The sequence below is a fragment of the Excalfactoria chinensis genome, chromosome 6 (genome assembly GCF_039878825.1).
Source record: "Excalfactoria chinensis isolate bCotChi1 chromosome 6, bCotChi1.hap2, whole genome shotgun sequence".
Lineage (NCBI taxonomy): Eukaryota > Metazoa > Chordata > Aves > Galliformes > Phasianidae > Excalfactoria > Excalfactoria chinensis.
The window spans coordinates 24,133,676-24,150,185 of record NC_092830.1 but is presented as its reverse complement, the minus strand read 5'-3'; the positions used below and the strand labels follow the sequence as shown (position 1 = coordinate 24,150,185).

The window sequence follows — 16,510 nt, the reverse complement described above, 5'->3', positions numbered from 1 at the left end:
CATTAAATAATACAAAGACATAACTAAGAGTGGGGAAGCAAAATATTAATCACAGTTCTCTGCAATGAATGAGATGGGTGGCCATGGATAAAGTGACACATGACAATGAATTAAGATTGTATAAACCAAGCTTATTTCAGCATTTTTAACATCACAGTATTAAAGTTCTCCAGAAAAACAAAATCCAATCACAGTTGTCACTCTCATGATTAATCAGTTTAAACAACCCTCTAATTCTAGAGCAGAATTTCTACCTCGATGTTATGCAATTATTAACAAAAAATTGCTTACCCTTGGTGAAATTGCAGTTAATACATCTTAGAAACAAAATTCTCAGATATTTATTCCAGAAAGGCAACGGCAAAGCTCAGAATTCAGAGGTTCAATGTGAAGACTCTCCTACAGGAGAGCAAGCTGAGGCAGCCAGTAGCTTCTTTTTTTTGTGTTATCCTGTTGCTGTTTATTTCTAACACACTTCCATAACAGTAAAACAGACTTCTAAAAGCTCCTTGCTAAATTCACATCAGAACTCAAGCCCACCGTGCAGCACAAGACAAGCCCACTTTGATACAGGAAACACACCAACTGCACCCAACCTGTGCTGTCTCATGTACTTCAGCTGACTCCCATATAAATCTCACATGCTACAAAGCTATAGTAGATCTTCCTGCCAACACACAGCAAGAATATCTACTTAGGTAATACTTTCAAAATCATTTTCACTATAACCTTTTAAAATGCAGAGAAACTTTAATTCTGCTGCCACTGACATCCCTAAGAGACTTGTCATTATTTCACTGGTAACACAATCCATCTTGACTTTTACCTTAAGGAACAGCCACAGAAAACTGCAGTTGCACTTGCATAAAATCTAAAGCCTCTGTGATTTCAATGACCCAGCCTTCTCCAAGACCCATACTCAATTTTGACTTCAGTTTTTCCATCAGTGCTTTGGATAGCTGACTTACATATACAACATGTAACCTTGCAGTCCTTGGGCAGAATTTTGTGACTATGCTTTTGCTGCTGTTCAGCACAGCACTCAGCTACACAGCCAGAACAACCACTGCCTACACCATTTACCTGCTGACAGCCATAAAGCTTGCTTTAATTAAACACTGCCTGTATTCTTTAAGAAGGGAAAATGTGGACCACACTGGGTATATAAAAGTACCTTCCACAGCATGTTTAGTTCAACTATATAGGTGGGTCCCTAAGCAACCTCAAGATCATCCATCTGACATTGCAGATGTTATCTGTAAGAGTTATTCTAGCTTTTCCTTTATCACATCCTAAGGGCTTCATGAGGAGTGATGCCATCACATACAAGGGAAGATGGGAATTGTAAACTGCCCCATCTCTGAACTAAATTGCTTGAAAAGGCTAACACAAACACCAGGTGCCATATGCTAAGGGCACTCCCACAGAAGAATGAATTTTGCCTCTAAAAGTAGTAAACACCATGAGTAATAAGAACCCTCATTTGTATGCTCTCCATCACCACAGATTAGAAGCATATTCTCCTTCTTTTATCTCTAAAACAATACAAATGAAGCAATGAGGTTCCTGGGAACATTATTGCTCTACTGACCACTGAAACAAGGACAGAATAAGTGAAGCATTGGTTTTGCCAAATCTCCAGCACCACAAAAGGCAGCTCATCTGAATAAGCAACAGTAGAAAAATACTACATAATCATTATGGGGATAAATTATACCCACATGGAATAAAACTACAGTGTCTACAGGCCTGAAATGGTGCTTTGCACTAAGGGCCTTCCTACAAGGTCTGTGACAGACACAGAATAAAATAGAAGTATTTTTTATAAATGCTCAGTCATACTCTGTAAACACAAATTATAGCAAATTTAATAGTGACAGAGTCAATACAGATTAGGAATGTTCACCATTCTGAAACACCATATACATTAAGAATACTGTATTTTTTCAACTGATTTCATTCTCAGGCTCACTGTATTAACACAATTGTAATGTTTTATTAATTTATATGAAAAATACTTCACTAAGAAAGTAGACAAACTGCACAGAAATAGTACAAGTGTCATGTGCATAGCAATATAGTTTAAAGCATTCACATATGGCTTTGTTTAAACGAAACTATTGGGGAAGTGGCCCTGTTTGGGCCTATGATTACACAGTTCACATAATGTTAACTGCTTCACATCTTCCAGGCACTTGCTAAAAATAGTGTTCAATCCCTGAAAAACAAAATCAGGAGTTAACAAGTGAAACTAACAACAAAAAATCCCAGGATAACAGCTGTGTGTAGCTGAATATTTTTTTTTCAAATTCTTTTTAGTAGTGCATGCACAGATCTGGAAAAAAAAAAAAAGAGGGGGGAGGGGAAGAAGGAATAATTTCTGTGCAAGAATTATACCAAATACCTGAAAAGTATAAAAATATTTACAAGTTTACATCTTTTAAAATATGTACAGAACAAAAGCCCTGAAAACTCATTCCATAGAATAAAAATATAGGACAGGATAGTAGTAACAAAAAATAGTATGTATTTGTACGGAATTGTATTTGCAGTTAGTTACAAGTTATCTAAACCACAAAGTTCCTCCATCTTTCTAAAAGCCTGATTGCAACTGCTTTTCCTTTTAAAATACAAGCACTTTGCATTATTTTTGAACTTGTTACAATACTGAAATACAAAATAACCTGTGTATCACAATTTGATTCTCTTTCTAAAAAGGCGTAATGCGTGATATTTTATTTGTATGGGTCATCATCACACTAACAAATTCCAGTCTCGAGTAGCCTCCATCAGATGCCTCTGTCCATGTCCTACCCAATTATCCTGATTGTCAAATATTCTACCACAAAACCAGCAGCTAAACTTAGCTTTCAAGGTATTATCAGAGGTAGTTTTCACAATCTGATAATTGTTTTTGCTAGTCTTTTTCAGCGTCAATTTTAACACAAACCTTTCTTTTACAGGACTAATAGGTTTTACTGTCCTGTGCCTCTTTTGAAAAAGATTATCAGTAGTTAAGTCCAAATGATTGCAGAAGGCTGACTCCAGAGCTTCAACAGTTCTTTTTGACAATGAAACCTTAAGAACATGTCCCTTAAATTTAGCAATAGTTTTCATTACATTTACAACTTCTGGAACATCTGCATCAGGATGGTTAAGCACAACAACTGGCTGATTTCTCCGAGGGCATTTTACAAGCTGTTTAGAATTAAAAGGAAGTAGTTTCAGAGTCCTCACAGTATCTTTTGATGCCCTCTGTTTATAAGGGCCACCGGATTCACTAACAACTTCACTTCGGTTCTTTTCCTTGCACTTGCTGTGCAACACTACTTTCTTTCTTGAAGGTTCTTTGCGGTTATTCTTATTTTTCCGTTTGAAATTCTTGTTTCTTTGCAAAACTACATTTTCTGAACTTTTAGGCCCACTTAAATGAGGTTTTACTTTGGCAATTCTGCTTCGGGTGCTCCATGAGGACTTCTGACTACTGAAGTTATTCCTGCTGTTAGCAGTTATTACTTGCGTACTCTCATCAAAACCTTTTTGCAACCATGACCCTGCAGTTCTGGAATACACAGGTTCTACAGAAGGAATACAACACGCTGGATTAGAACTTGCCAAAGAGGCATTTGCTGGCATTAACCTACCCGGTAAGATTAAGGCATCATTAGAATTAGAATCAGTCTGTTTCTGTGCTAGTGCAGGAGTAAGGGACTGTAAGCTGTCCAACTGTAGTGAGGGCACTGAGTTGTTTACTGACTGGTTAGTTTCAGCCAGCATATCTGAAGTCTTAAGTTTCAGCAAAAGCTTTTGTTGCATGACTCCAGTTTTCTTTGGTTGACAATTTGGATAATGAGCATTATCCTGAAAAACACTACATTTATGTACTACAGGCTTGTTTGGTGTCATGTATTTCAGAAATACTGCCTGCTGTCCATCAGGCAAAAATGCATAAACATGCTGTTTCTGTTTCATTTCCTGCTGTTCTGTTGACTCTTCAGAACCAAAGACAACATCCTGATTCTCTGATAATGCTTTCACAGAAGAAATTCCTTTTGCAGATGACTCTGATGATAAGTTTGTAATTACAAGTGGTCCTTTGGATGACATGCTATTTAATGAGTCACTTGCTGCACTACATATTCTCCTATTACAGCAACTTCTTACACTTCCGAAACTGCCATTTTTCCCCTCCACTTTTGAAGATGGTATGGTTACTTTACCATATTCTCTGGATGCAACTCTACCTAAAACCTGAGGACTATCACTAGGGACATTTGCAACCGCTCCAATTGACTCACTATAAGTCAGAATCATCCCAGATTCTTTACTTAAAGTAAAAGACGAAGGCACACCTTTCGTTGTGTGACCATCTGATGAACTACTTGACAACAGAGATTTTCCTGAAACAACCTGTAGTCCAGGCTGGTTAGCAAGGTGCAAAGGGACAAAAAATCTTGATGGAGGTGGCTGAACTAAAGGAGTTTTCTCCTGTTCCCGAAGGATTGGTAAAAAGCTGGTATGATTTGAGGTTGTATACTGCATTTCATCTTTTACCAGTCTCTGTGTTGTAATTGCATCTGTATCATCTTTAAGCATTGCACCATCTGCAGTTCTGCATAAAATATCCATTCCCTGGGAATCAAGGTGTGTTCTGGGTGTCTTTCTCTCTTCTCCACAGTGTATACCCTCATGTGTGCTACATCTTGTATTCAACTCTCTCTTACGTAAATGAAAGTCAACATTAGTAGAAGGCCTCTGAAAACTACATGTGGTTGCTGAGTTTTTTAAATGTGTAAAGGCTCTATTCCCTTTCTCTTGACTGGAAAGCAGCTTGTGAGAAGGCAGTTCTACAGAGTTATTCAGCTTGCTGTAGGAGTCTTGCTGAGGAGCTGCTTTCTCTTTTAAAAAATCTTGCAGTAATTGGTTTATTTCAGGTGATAAATAATTAGCTGCCTGTTCACTCTGCAGTGAGAAAACGGATGTGATTTTAGGCATTAGAACTGAATTAACACAATCAGATCCATTTTCTTGGAATTCCTCAGCTGTGTTCATGAAGTCTTGATGCAAATTAGTATCCAAATACTGCTGACCATTATGCTGGTCTTCCACAAAATATTCCCTGTCAGTAACACATTTAGACTGACTGCGAGGAGACATACCATTATTCTTAGTGTTTATGTATTCATAAGTTTTAATATTCGATTGGGCTGATACAGTGCTCTCCAGTTTTAAGTCTTTGATTGAATATGAAGATGCAGATTCATCACTGTTTTGAAAATTAACTGTTTGGCTGGATACAAATTCTTTAGATTTGTCATCTGTCGACATCCAAACGCTACACGGATTATCCAAAGCGTCCATTTTAGAATAATTATGAAAAGACAGCAATCCTTCATTAAAAGAATCAACTGAAGGTGAATAATACAGATTATTAGTCCTATGATTATTGTTCAGGCCACCATTTTGTATTTTCAGTTCGGGAAAGAAGGGCATTTTCCAAGGGTCACAGCACAGTGTATTTGTAACAGGAGGTGATAATACCTGAGGATGACTTGGAGGACCATAATTTCTCCGTGAGATATTACTCTGAGTTCCAATTTTTGTCACCTCATCACACGGAGATACAGATGAGTCCAACTTCACTGGCAAATTACATGATTTTCTTCCTACAGCTACATTAGAAGGTGCTACAGTTTGAGAAAAACTGCTACCATCCAATAAGGAGTTATTTTGTTTTTCCACATTTGCTCTTCTTGAACGAGGAGCAGAAGAAAACACAGAAGTTAACGGGTGAATGGAATTGTTCTTAAAGGTTGACTGATCAGTTACATGGGGTATAGCACCTGAAGACAAACTACAAGGATCTGCAGTCTGTGGCAAAGAGGGCGTAGAGCCATCTTTAATAGGATCAACTTTCTGACCCAACAAATGCAATTTTTGCTTATTTGTAGGCAATAGTTTTATAACAATATGTTGTTTCCCATCTACAATTTTAAATCCCATAAATTTAGCACTGTAATTTGCTGGAACTGATATTTTATTGTTCTTGATCATCAATACTGCAGGCCCATGAACAGTATTTTTCAATGATTCAAGGCTGAAACATGTTCCATCATCTGCTCTATTATACTGTGCGGTAGTAGCTGCATGCATTCCATATGTTAAATTCTTCTCATTATATATATGTTGATCCTTTTCTTCATTTGCTTCCACAACTTTCATATACTGGTTCAACTCATCCAATTTTGGTTGAATTTTGTTCACAATTCTTAGCACTTGTGAATTTTTTTCTCCAGTTTTCTCACTCCCACCAATTATTTTTTTTCGTCTCCAGAGAGGCTTTTTCGATGTTCCTGTTTTATACCTCCTTAACACAAGCTTTAGTGCTGCTGGAGTCTTCAGCGTTCTTTTTTCACATTTATCCCTTTCCGGTTTTTCTTTTGCACATACGTGGTCTCTATGCTTAGCTGAAAGGTGTCTTAAAATATATTTTTTCCGTGGTGTGCTGTAGCTGCAAAACTGACACCTAAAAATAATCATATTGCTATGGACAAGATGATGTCTCTGGAATTCCTCTTCTGTATAGCTTAAGTGGTGACATTTTTCACATTCATATGGAATCCCATTATGTCTGTGAATGTGCTGAACAAATGTGCCCACATCTTGGGTGGCAAACCCACAGTTTTCACATTGGAAGTGACCATTCACACAGTGCTTTGATGTAAAATGTTTTATCAAATCCAACAAACTGTACATCTGGTCATCAAGACAGAGCTCACACTTTACTTTAGTAGCGCTGCGATGGGTGAGCCTATGCTGATTAAAAGCCTGAAAGTCATTAGCTGAGAAGTTACACATTTCACAAGGATACACAGGCAACTCTCCAGAGTGTAACAGCTGAAAATGTTTTCGTAGATCACTTGGGCTGTATCTAACATTGTCCTCACACTTGGTACAAGCAAAATGCAGTATCTTAGCTGTAGTTTTCAGCCCTTTTCCAAATTGCACTTCTATTTTATTCTGCACATAGCTTCCCCTTGAACAATCAGGATTGCTTATGTTTACTTTCTCCAGAGTTAAGGACTTCCTTGCAGTTTGCTGTTTACACTGAAAAAGTTTTCTGAACTTATCAATTTCATGGTTCATTAATACTTCATTTGGAATGTTCACCTTGGGTAAATCAATCTTCACATTTTTTAGTTCACAGGAGAAACTGACATCCAAAACTGCTGGTTGAGTCATCATATTTAAAGGGTCATTCACTAGTGCATTTTCCAAACTAGGATCCATACAAAGATTATTTGCAGCACCATGTTTCAACAGCTTAATTTGCTTTTTATCATGAGAAAACTGGTCCTGTTCGGATAGCATGATTTCATATGTACTCCTCTTCTTCAAGTGAGTTCTTGAGATTAGGCTTATTTCCTGTAGTAAACAAGTTTATTGTGCTGAGTTATCCTCAGTGTTTTACAACTTTCCCATTTTATTCTCCTGAAATTAGAAAACAAACACAGAGAAAGTTACTTTTAAAAGCAATGTACTAATGGAGTTGTGACCTCTATCAACATACACACAAATAAATAAATAAATCTCAGTCATCCACAATTAACACTTCACATGGCTACTTTTGGCATCACAAAGTCTGTAGCAATCAATGGATAGAGTCAGCTTTTGTTTCTCACCATATGTTTTGGAACAGGAGTATTACTGACAACAGCACCTTCCCATGGATTAAGAGGCTCAAATCAGTATGGTGAGCATCATTCTCTCTTTATAAGCTACACTCACAGTTAATAACAGCACAAGTTTCCACACAAACAACACTCCCACATGGTGACATAAAATTGGGAGAAACAGACTAGCATAAAAAAAAAAAATCAGCCAGACTTTGTAAAGGAACAAGAACTGTTCTTTCCCTACCGATATAGTATTTTCTTACTAAATGGTTTTCCATAATAAAGAACTAATAGTAACACTTTTCTCTACTAGCAAAAGTTAGTAAAGTGTTGGCTGAAATCTGATCAGCAGCTTTCTCTCTGCTATTCCCTTGCCCACCCTTAAGCAACACAAACTTGGAACTCTTTAGATCATCCTGTTTATTCACATTCAAACTGAAAGAATGATCACATCATCTCCCTCATTGTGATGGAGTGCAAGAGCTGTCTCTAGAGCTCCAGGCCATCATCACCACCGAGGTCTTCCAAATATTTTCCCATATCCCTGTGAGAAGGAAGAATCTAACATTCAGCATGTAAGTACCCAACTGAAACAAAGTGGAGACTGAAAAATTTTCCAGGTCACGCTCACATATCATGGCAGCAATAAAAGTAAAACACGTTTAGTGTTTTTGTTTTAGCATAAGCTTTATCACATGCCTTCAAAAAGCATACTGGTATTTCTACAGAATTTTTGAATACGACAGGCAAAACATATCTACATTTTATGCAGACTTCAACATGAATATATTTATATCTGTGTGTATGTATATTAATATATATATATGTGTGTGTGTGTGTATAAATAAATAAATGGCATTTCCAGTCTTCCACATGGGAGATTAAAACATGGGATATGCCTGAACCATCACAACAGAACAACTCACCCACATTATACTCAATTTTCACAGAAAAAGTACTGCGTTATAATGCCTTCTTCCTGCCAGCAGTAAATCTGTTATTTGAACAGGAACAAGCCAAACTCCCACGTAAAGAGTGGACCAGAAAGAGAGACCAAAACACAGCCTGGACTTCCTGGATGAAGAACTTCTCAAATACAGATGCAATGCATGAAGATTACAGGCTGCATCATACAATGTACCATCCTGATGGTAGCCATCTATCATTCTGTTCTACTGTCATATACTGAAATTTGAAATGTTTATACAATTGACACTATAAAAAAAATCACAAGTAAATGCAGCTGTTGCAGGAATACACTCCAGGCTTTTAACACAGAGCCAATGAGGTCTCTCCTAAGTGAGTAAAACATTGATGTTCAGCAAGGAGGCTCAAGTGAACAGATTCAAACCTGACTCAAGATCATATTAAGCTAACCAACCACAGAAATTAAAATCAAAGTTGGTTATTATTGGGAAGGACGCAGTTACTGACAAACACCGGCAATACAGAAAATAAATTAATCCACCAGGGATATCTAATTAGTAAATATCAATCAGCGATTCACAGAGATCTTTAAATTTATGTTATGAAAATAGAAGTCCGACTTACTCGTTTAGAAAAAAAGGCTTCAATTCTTCATCAGCCTTTTAGACATTTTTCCACGCACACAGTAGAGGTGAGACTCAGAGAAGGCCACAGTCAGGAGGAATACTGAAAAGAGGTCTGGAAACAAAAGGACAGATATTTTAGAGGGCAGAAACATAAGCACGGCTGAAAGAATATGCTGAAAAGCTCGAATCCTTCCCAATGGCACAGAAAGCGCATTTTTTAATACACTGAAGAAAAACTGTAAATATGTACTATGTTCTCTGCCAGGAGAGAACAGCATCAAATACAGAACAAATCCTAAAGCTATAGCTAGAAATCCATGGCTAGCAAACTACTGATGAGGTGCATTATAACATTAGCTTTAAAAATACTTCTCAAATGTTTCTAACTGTGCTAAGTATAAACAAGGTCATTTAAAAAAGGCAAAAAGCAGCAATTACTATTTCATTACTTCAAACTAAAAAAAAAAAACAAAAACAAAAAAACAAAAAAACAACACTACCTTTTTCTTAAGCCAAAAGCCTTGTAAAAAACATACAGAATTTGTAAAAAAAAAAAAAAAACAACCAAAAACAAACAAAAAAAAACCTACAGAATTTATTACAGTTTTCTAGGCAGTACTGCAAAAGACGAAAAGAAAAAATAGCTATTATCTGCCTAATATATGGAACATGTAGATAATTAAGCATCTATAATAAATTCCAAACTTTAAAATACATAAGCATGAACCAAAGGTAACAGATATGGAAAGAAACCACCAGGCAGTAGCAGAAGTAACCACGTGAGACCCAAGCCTCAACTTTCTTCCCCCAAAACTGCTCGAATACATCAGTATTTCACTAGTTTGTTCTTAAAAGGAGGCAAGGCTTTAGCTGCACACTTTAACCTAACAGAACATGACAGTGAGAGCACTCCCGCGTTGGGTACTTGTTACCTCTAGTTTTACTACCTAGAAATACAAACCCCGCAGTCCCACACACTGCACACAGTGCAGCCAGCACTGCCCGGAGCTCTGTAAGTCTGCGCACACCAGTGTGTCACGGCCAGGTATCGCCCTGCCCAGCAATAGTCCCACCCGTGCCCGCCGCGCATCCACCTGCGGGGAGCGGGACCGCACCCGGACGCGGCCCGCTCGGCTCTGCCCCGGCGCCCCCGAGCCGCCGGCACCGCGCACCCACCTGCGGGCAGCCGCCACGCCACGCCGAGGGGACGCTCCCCCAGCCCCGGGACGAAGCTCTCGGCAGCCGGTCCCGCCTCAGGACCGCACCGCCGGCTCCACCCGACCGCGCTCCCACTCACGCAACAGGCAACCCCGGGGCAGCTCCGCTCCTGGCCGCCGAGGGGCGCGCGCACGACCCCGGGGGCACGGCGCCGCCGCTCGGCGGAGGGACACGGCGCCACCGGCCGCGCTGCCATGCGGTATTCCGGTGCGCGAGCTACACGCAGCCCCGCCGCCGGCCCAAGCGCCGCAGCACCGCCAACTTCTCACGGCTGCGGGGGGCGCGGGACTATTTAACAAGTCAACACAAGCGCGGGGCAGCTTTCTGCTCTACGAGGACTCCCGTCGCCCGCTCCTCTCCGCCCCTCGGCTGGCCCTCCTCCGCCCGGCGCCCCCTGCGGAGTTACCTCGCCCGTCTCCATAGCCCGGCGGTTCGCAGTTGGCGGCCATCACAGTTTTCATCCGGGAACTGCGGAGCTGAGAGCCCAGCGCTGGGGGCGGCCGCCGCGGAGGGATACGCGTTCACCTGGTGCGGGCGGACGGCGGCCGACGAGGCCCACGGGAGGGAGCGCTGGGGGAGGAAGCACCGCCCGGGGGCGGGAGCCCTGCCGGCCTCTCCTCCTCTTGGGCCGAAGCTTCCTGTATCCCAGCGTTGGGCCGCGTGGGCCTGATGCCGGCCCGAGGCGTGTAGGCCAGGTGGCACCGAGCTGCCCGGAGCCACGGGCATCTCCTGACACGGACGCGCGGGCTGCGTGTCCCCCAGCGCCCACAGCCGTTTTCCGACAGCCTCAAGTCATAAGTGAATCACCGGAGTGCAAAGGCTTGGCCCTGCTCCCTTGGCTTTTCAATGATCTTATGCCAAGTTTGTGTGAAATCCAATGGCTGCTCACGTGGCTGGGCCGGGAGGGATGGTACCCTGCCAAAAAACAAAGGGCCCTGCCTAGAGTCCAGTGCGGGCAAAGCCTTGCTGACCTGTACCTGGAAACAGACAGCAACTAGAGTGTTCTGAGCATTATATACATGGTTTACATTAATGGATTTGTTGTCACATGCCCAAAATGGTGGAGGAAAAATAAATAAAAACAGAACAGAGCTGAAAGTCACCACAAAAGGAATGTTTCTTTATTAGACCCAATGGCACGTGCTCAGAAGAGCTGCTGGTAGCAGAGCACTCTGACCACTTGGGCTAAGGCTTACAGCCTGTAGAAGGGTAATAACCACCACCAAAGTACCATGACCAAAAAGGGGCCAACAGCTCTGGCAGAAATGAACTGTTAAGGCAAATGGTCAGTTAAAAGTATTTGTGTACGTGCATATAATAAGGATCCACTTAAAAATGAACATACTTCTAATTCTTCATTCAACGTGACATCACTTATTTCCCTTGTGTCCTTTGACTAAAATAAATTGAATAGAATCCAATTTGGGGTGGGGTTTTTTGGCCCTAAAGAATAGCTTCAGGAACAGAACTATATCGCTGATGATTCTACTACACCCAAATGAAACAGCCTGTGCTAAAAGCACAAAATGTACTCATGGTTTTTGTGCAAATCTGCAAATTTTTTTTTATTTTTTTTTATTTTTTTTATTTTTTTGGTCTAAATGGAAGCGATTAGTCAAATTGCAAATATGGGCTTATACTGTTTTGGAAGAACAGTCTAATTCTGTCTACAGCCCTGAAGTTGCAAAAGATAACAAGGAAGAATTAGCATGACAATTGACAAACAACTGTCCAAATGTTAATTTTCCTTATCAGAAAGTGAAAATATGAATTGTATTGTCAGTTACACATCCCAACAAAACATATGAAGACATAAATATTTAATCTGTGGTGTATCACTTTGTGATATAACTTCAGACCACATATGGATGTCGACCACAGGAGAGAAAAAAAGACACTACCCATGAGGTGACACAAGAGAAAGAAAGACTTCTGTCCAATCTGTCATTTGTATTAGGGATAAAGGAGGAGCCAGATAAACTGAATTCAAAACACATGGTTGTAACAATAAATTCATATAGTAACATCTGGAATAATGAAAGATAACAATCTGATGAGAAACAAAAAATGGCTGAACACATCAAAAAGATTGACAGTATTCAAATGTTTCTCCCAAAATCAATGAAAGGGCTTTTTAGTCCTATGAGTTAGTATCCAAAAAACTGCCTCCAGAATTCCTAAGTATTAGTCTACAAGTTTCCCATTTTGTAGAAGTGTTAAGAACACCCTACAAACCACAACATGAGCGCCTGCTTGAGAGAAGGCACTCATGTTGTGCCTTCATTCTAAATCCATATGCTCAGTATTTAAATCCATATGCTCAGTATTGAGGATATGACCGATGAATGAAACTGCCATCCTCAGAATAAAACTAAACTAAAAGCCACTAACAAACCAAGCTCAACTGAAGTCTAAACTGCAGTCTTAAGTGGTTCAGAAGGATATGCCCAGAGCTGTATAGCACACACATTTTCCAAATATCTTAATGCTGGCAATCAAACCTCATGTGGCCTTCTTTTAAGGCCTGCACTGTTCCATATGTGGAGCAGAAAAGTGAAACAGCACCATGATAAAGTATTATGATGACAATGTTATTCAATTCACAATCTTCTGCAAAGAGCTGCAAACAGTGTTTGTGATGCTGAAGAAATGGACAATAAACTTAAAAGTGAAATTCAGTACAATGTCAATATTTATATACCAAAAGCAATAGTAATTTTATGTAGAAAATGATGGATTCCAGGATGGCTAATACAATCCAGAAGAAACATCTTTGAAATGTAATAGACTTTGACAATAGTGTGTGTATACCCAGTAATAATCAGAGAAGAAAACAGAATATTAAGAGCTGTTAGAAGGAGTAGAGAATGAAACATTAAACATCACTATGTTACCACATATAGTCTTGCTATGGAGCCAGCATGATAGAAATGTTATAAAAATGAACAAAGGCTGATGTATCACAATTTCTCATTAAAAAGAGAGAGAGAGAGAGAGAGAGAGAGTTAAAAAGCATGAAATTAAGTTATAAAAATCCCAGTTCAAAACAAACAAGCAAACAATGTGCAACTGAGGGCTAAGTAGGAAATATATTCTCACAAGCAGCTATGGATACCAAAATTTACATGCATTTAAAAAGCTACGAGACAAACTCACAAAAGAAAAAGTCAAATTATTTAAAAGAAAAGTACAGCTTCTGAATCAAGATGACCCCGAGCCTTACTTGCTGTGCACAAAGAGAGCAAGCTGGTAAAATAGCACAAAACATGTGCTCTGTTCTTCCACAGCTCTGCTGAAATATGCTTTATGCCAGAGAATGCTCTGTTAAACAGACTCAGTACATCAGTTCACCTTTTTAATTATTTTAATATACTCACCAAACAGACATATCCAGTTAAGAGGCTCTGTTATAACAGAGTATTCCACATACACTTACTCTTACCATAGAATTTCTGATTGCTTGTATCCAAAGGAACTGTAATATGACTAAGGCAAAGCTCTGGAGGATTTGGATCTTCCTTTGAAACCTATGGAGAAGTCCTCTCTCTGTCTTCACATTATGTAAAATAAGAGATTTTTTTTATTATTACCATATGGGCATGAGGGAATCTTACCAGACAACAGATGGAAGAGGCACTCTTAGGAACATGGAAAAAAAACAAAACAAAACAAAACATAGTTTATCACTTTGTTTACAGCTCTATCACAAGTACCTCAATCAAGATTAATCTGCTCAAAGATAAGATTGCCTGTAATAAGCAGTTTGCCTTGGTACCAGAAGTTGAACTTCCACATATCTGTTTTTTTGACTAGGCAGTACTAATACTACTGAATCATTCTCAGTACTCTGTCTTCAGCTAACTTTAGTCATTTGAAAACTAAAGAGTTTGCATTGTTAAGTGAAGACCAGACATGGTTCATTGTAATTTTAGTTTCAATGTATGCAAGTGTCTTTAGGATGAGTAGCAGTTACAGCTGAAATACAGCCAGACAGGGTAACTCAAAGCAGAAATCCGGGCCAGAAAAAAAGTGGCAAGAGCTGGGAAGCAAGGCTGAGCAGATCAAGGGTAGGATTAGGAACCAGCACTCAAAGGAAGAACGATGATGAGGTACAGAAAAGCAACATATTGGATCAAGACTTTAGGGAACCAACACTCAAGACAAAGAATCTAGAAAGAGCATCATTACAACTAGAAAGCATCCAGCCACCAACATGTCCTGTCTTATCTCCCACATGTTGAGACAAGTTACACTGAGCTAACTCAGTCAGGCCATAACCTTCTGAAAAAACAAGTTATGGACAAACAACTGAGAAAGTGATGCCAAACTGACTGTGGGAGATATTGTGACTTTGTGGCTTTCAGTGACAGCACTGAGCTAGCAAGATTAGCTGTGTAACACAAGAGCATCTTCTGCATCAGTAGATACTAATGGAGGACCCCAAGGCAATTTTTGTCAGTAATGAAGCAACACATAAGCAGGAAAATACGATCTCAAATGCCTGGGTGAGACATGAGAGGGCCTAGCAAACAGAAATGTTTAACGCACAGAGAAGCTGAGGGAACAAGGCAATCCCCATGCCTTTCTCAAGATGGGGAAGATTTTAATCTTGGTGGGCAAACCAACTAGAAACCACAGATCATTGCATAAACTGTCTTTCTGATGCAACATTGCAAAATACTTCCTGACTACTGATCTTGCTTTATTTAGCAAGATGGGTGTTAATTTTCACTTCAAAAGGTACAAACCAAAACATTCCAAATCACCAAGTTATTCTAAGCCACAACATAGCTTCTTTGATATTTACTAGGAAATACCTGAATGTCTTTTCCAATGTCTTTTCTACTTTATCTACTCTTAATCTGTTTTACCGTCTCCCATTAAGGCTTAAAATGGAATTTAAGGCATTATTGTAAGACTGATATCTAGTAATCTGTTGGTTTTATATGTTCAGCAGGTCTTTGAGTCATCTTGCATTTTGTGTCTTTAGCTGGTGAATTCTTGCAGTTCAAGCCTGGCAAAGGTGGTAGCACAATAGAAGTTTCTCTACCTAGTCCCACAGCAATGTCATTGCATCAAGTCACACTGCAAATGACTCCAATTTCCACCTTCATTCATTCACTTTTGGCACTTTCACTGAGATTATTAGTACCAAGTGGAGAGTTTTGAAAAGTGTGGGTGGATAAAGACCAAGCTTGTTTTACGCAGCATTCCTGGTCATATAGCACTGGACTAATTTTGAAGCAGGAACATACAATGAAAAACCTTTCAATCCTTTGATAAAATGTGTTGTCTCTTTTTGGGTATTTCAGAAGATGTATTGGAAACAGCAGGTATCAGGTTGCTTTTTAATTGTGCCCCGTGGCTTTGAATTTCACTGCCTAATGACTGGAGATAAGTTACCCTATGTTGATGCAGTTCACAACAGGCTCAATAAAGACTTTTTTTTCCACTCCTTAATCCATGCGATATGTGTAAACTATTATTCTAGTTCTGTATCCCACAAGGCTTTCCAAGCAATTCTCCAGACAAGCATGTTGTACCCATCCCTGTTTACAGAAACAGAGAAGACTATTGGTGTGAACATGTTTGTTGTTCTGTTATGAAGTGTCTTTTTGCAGGAGAAAATAAGCCTTTAATTAAAACCAGCTGGCACTAATGTTTCATAATACTGGTTCCAATTTTCAGATACAGATAGGGAAAATCAGGGATTTTCCTCATTCTAACTAAAAATCTGTTGCTAGTTTACCTCATAAAGTCGGAGTACCTCATCCCTCACAACAGATCAAGAAAACAACTTAATTGTAACAATTAACAAAAAACCTTAAATGCTCAGTGTTCATATCAAAGGGACAAAGAAACCAAGGAACAGCCACTTTGTTACCATTTCCTTCTGCATATCCACTCAATCAATTGATCCCATAATCTTTAGTAGCCTATATACTGGCAGGTGATAAGGGTGAGTAGCCAGATGCACATGTGTTTGAGAAATATGAGATCAAAGAGGGAAGTATAATATTGCCATTTAAACAATAATTCCCATAAGCAAAATCTTGTCTTAAT

General features: G+C 39.5%; 1 protein-coding gene across 2 annotated transcripts; it reads right to left on the bottom strand.

Annotated features, from left to right (window-relative positions):
* Positions 1-1,847: 1,847 nt before the first annotated feature.
* On the bottom strand, positions 1,848-10,997 carry ZNF518A (zinc finger protein 518A). 2 transcript variants are annotated; one of them, XM_072340926.1, is made up of 3 exons: positions 10,854-10,997; positions 9,228-9,341; positions 1,848-7,491 (listed from the first exon to the last, which is right to left on the bottom strand). In XM_072340926.1, exon 3 carries the CDS (start codon positions 7,369-7,371, stop codon positions 2,755-2,757), a length of 4,617 nt encoding a protein of 1,538 aa, XP_072197027.1. In that variant the 5' UTR covers positions 7,372-7,491; positions 9,228-9,341; positions 10,854-10,997; the 3' UTR covers positions 1,848-2,754. The 2 variants fall into 2 exon arrangements, with proteins under 2 accessions (XP_072197027.1, XP_072197028.1); XM_072340927.1 differs by lacking the exon at positions 10,854-10,997 and adding an exon at positions 10,406-10,774 and having other exon boundaries at positions 1,855-7,491.
* Between the last annotated feature and the right edge of the window lie 5,513 nt (positions 10,998-16,510).

Coding starts and splice junctions, on each gene's coding strand:
- ZNF518A (XM_072340926.1), bottom strand. CDS start 7,371: ATGCTATCCGAACAGGACCAGTTTTCTCATGATAAAAAGCAAATTAAG.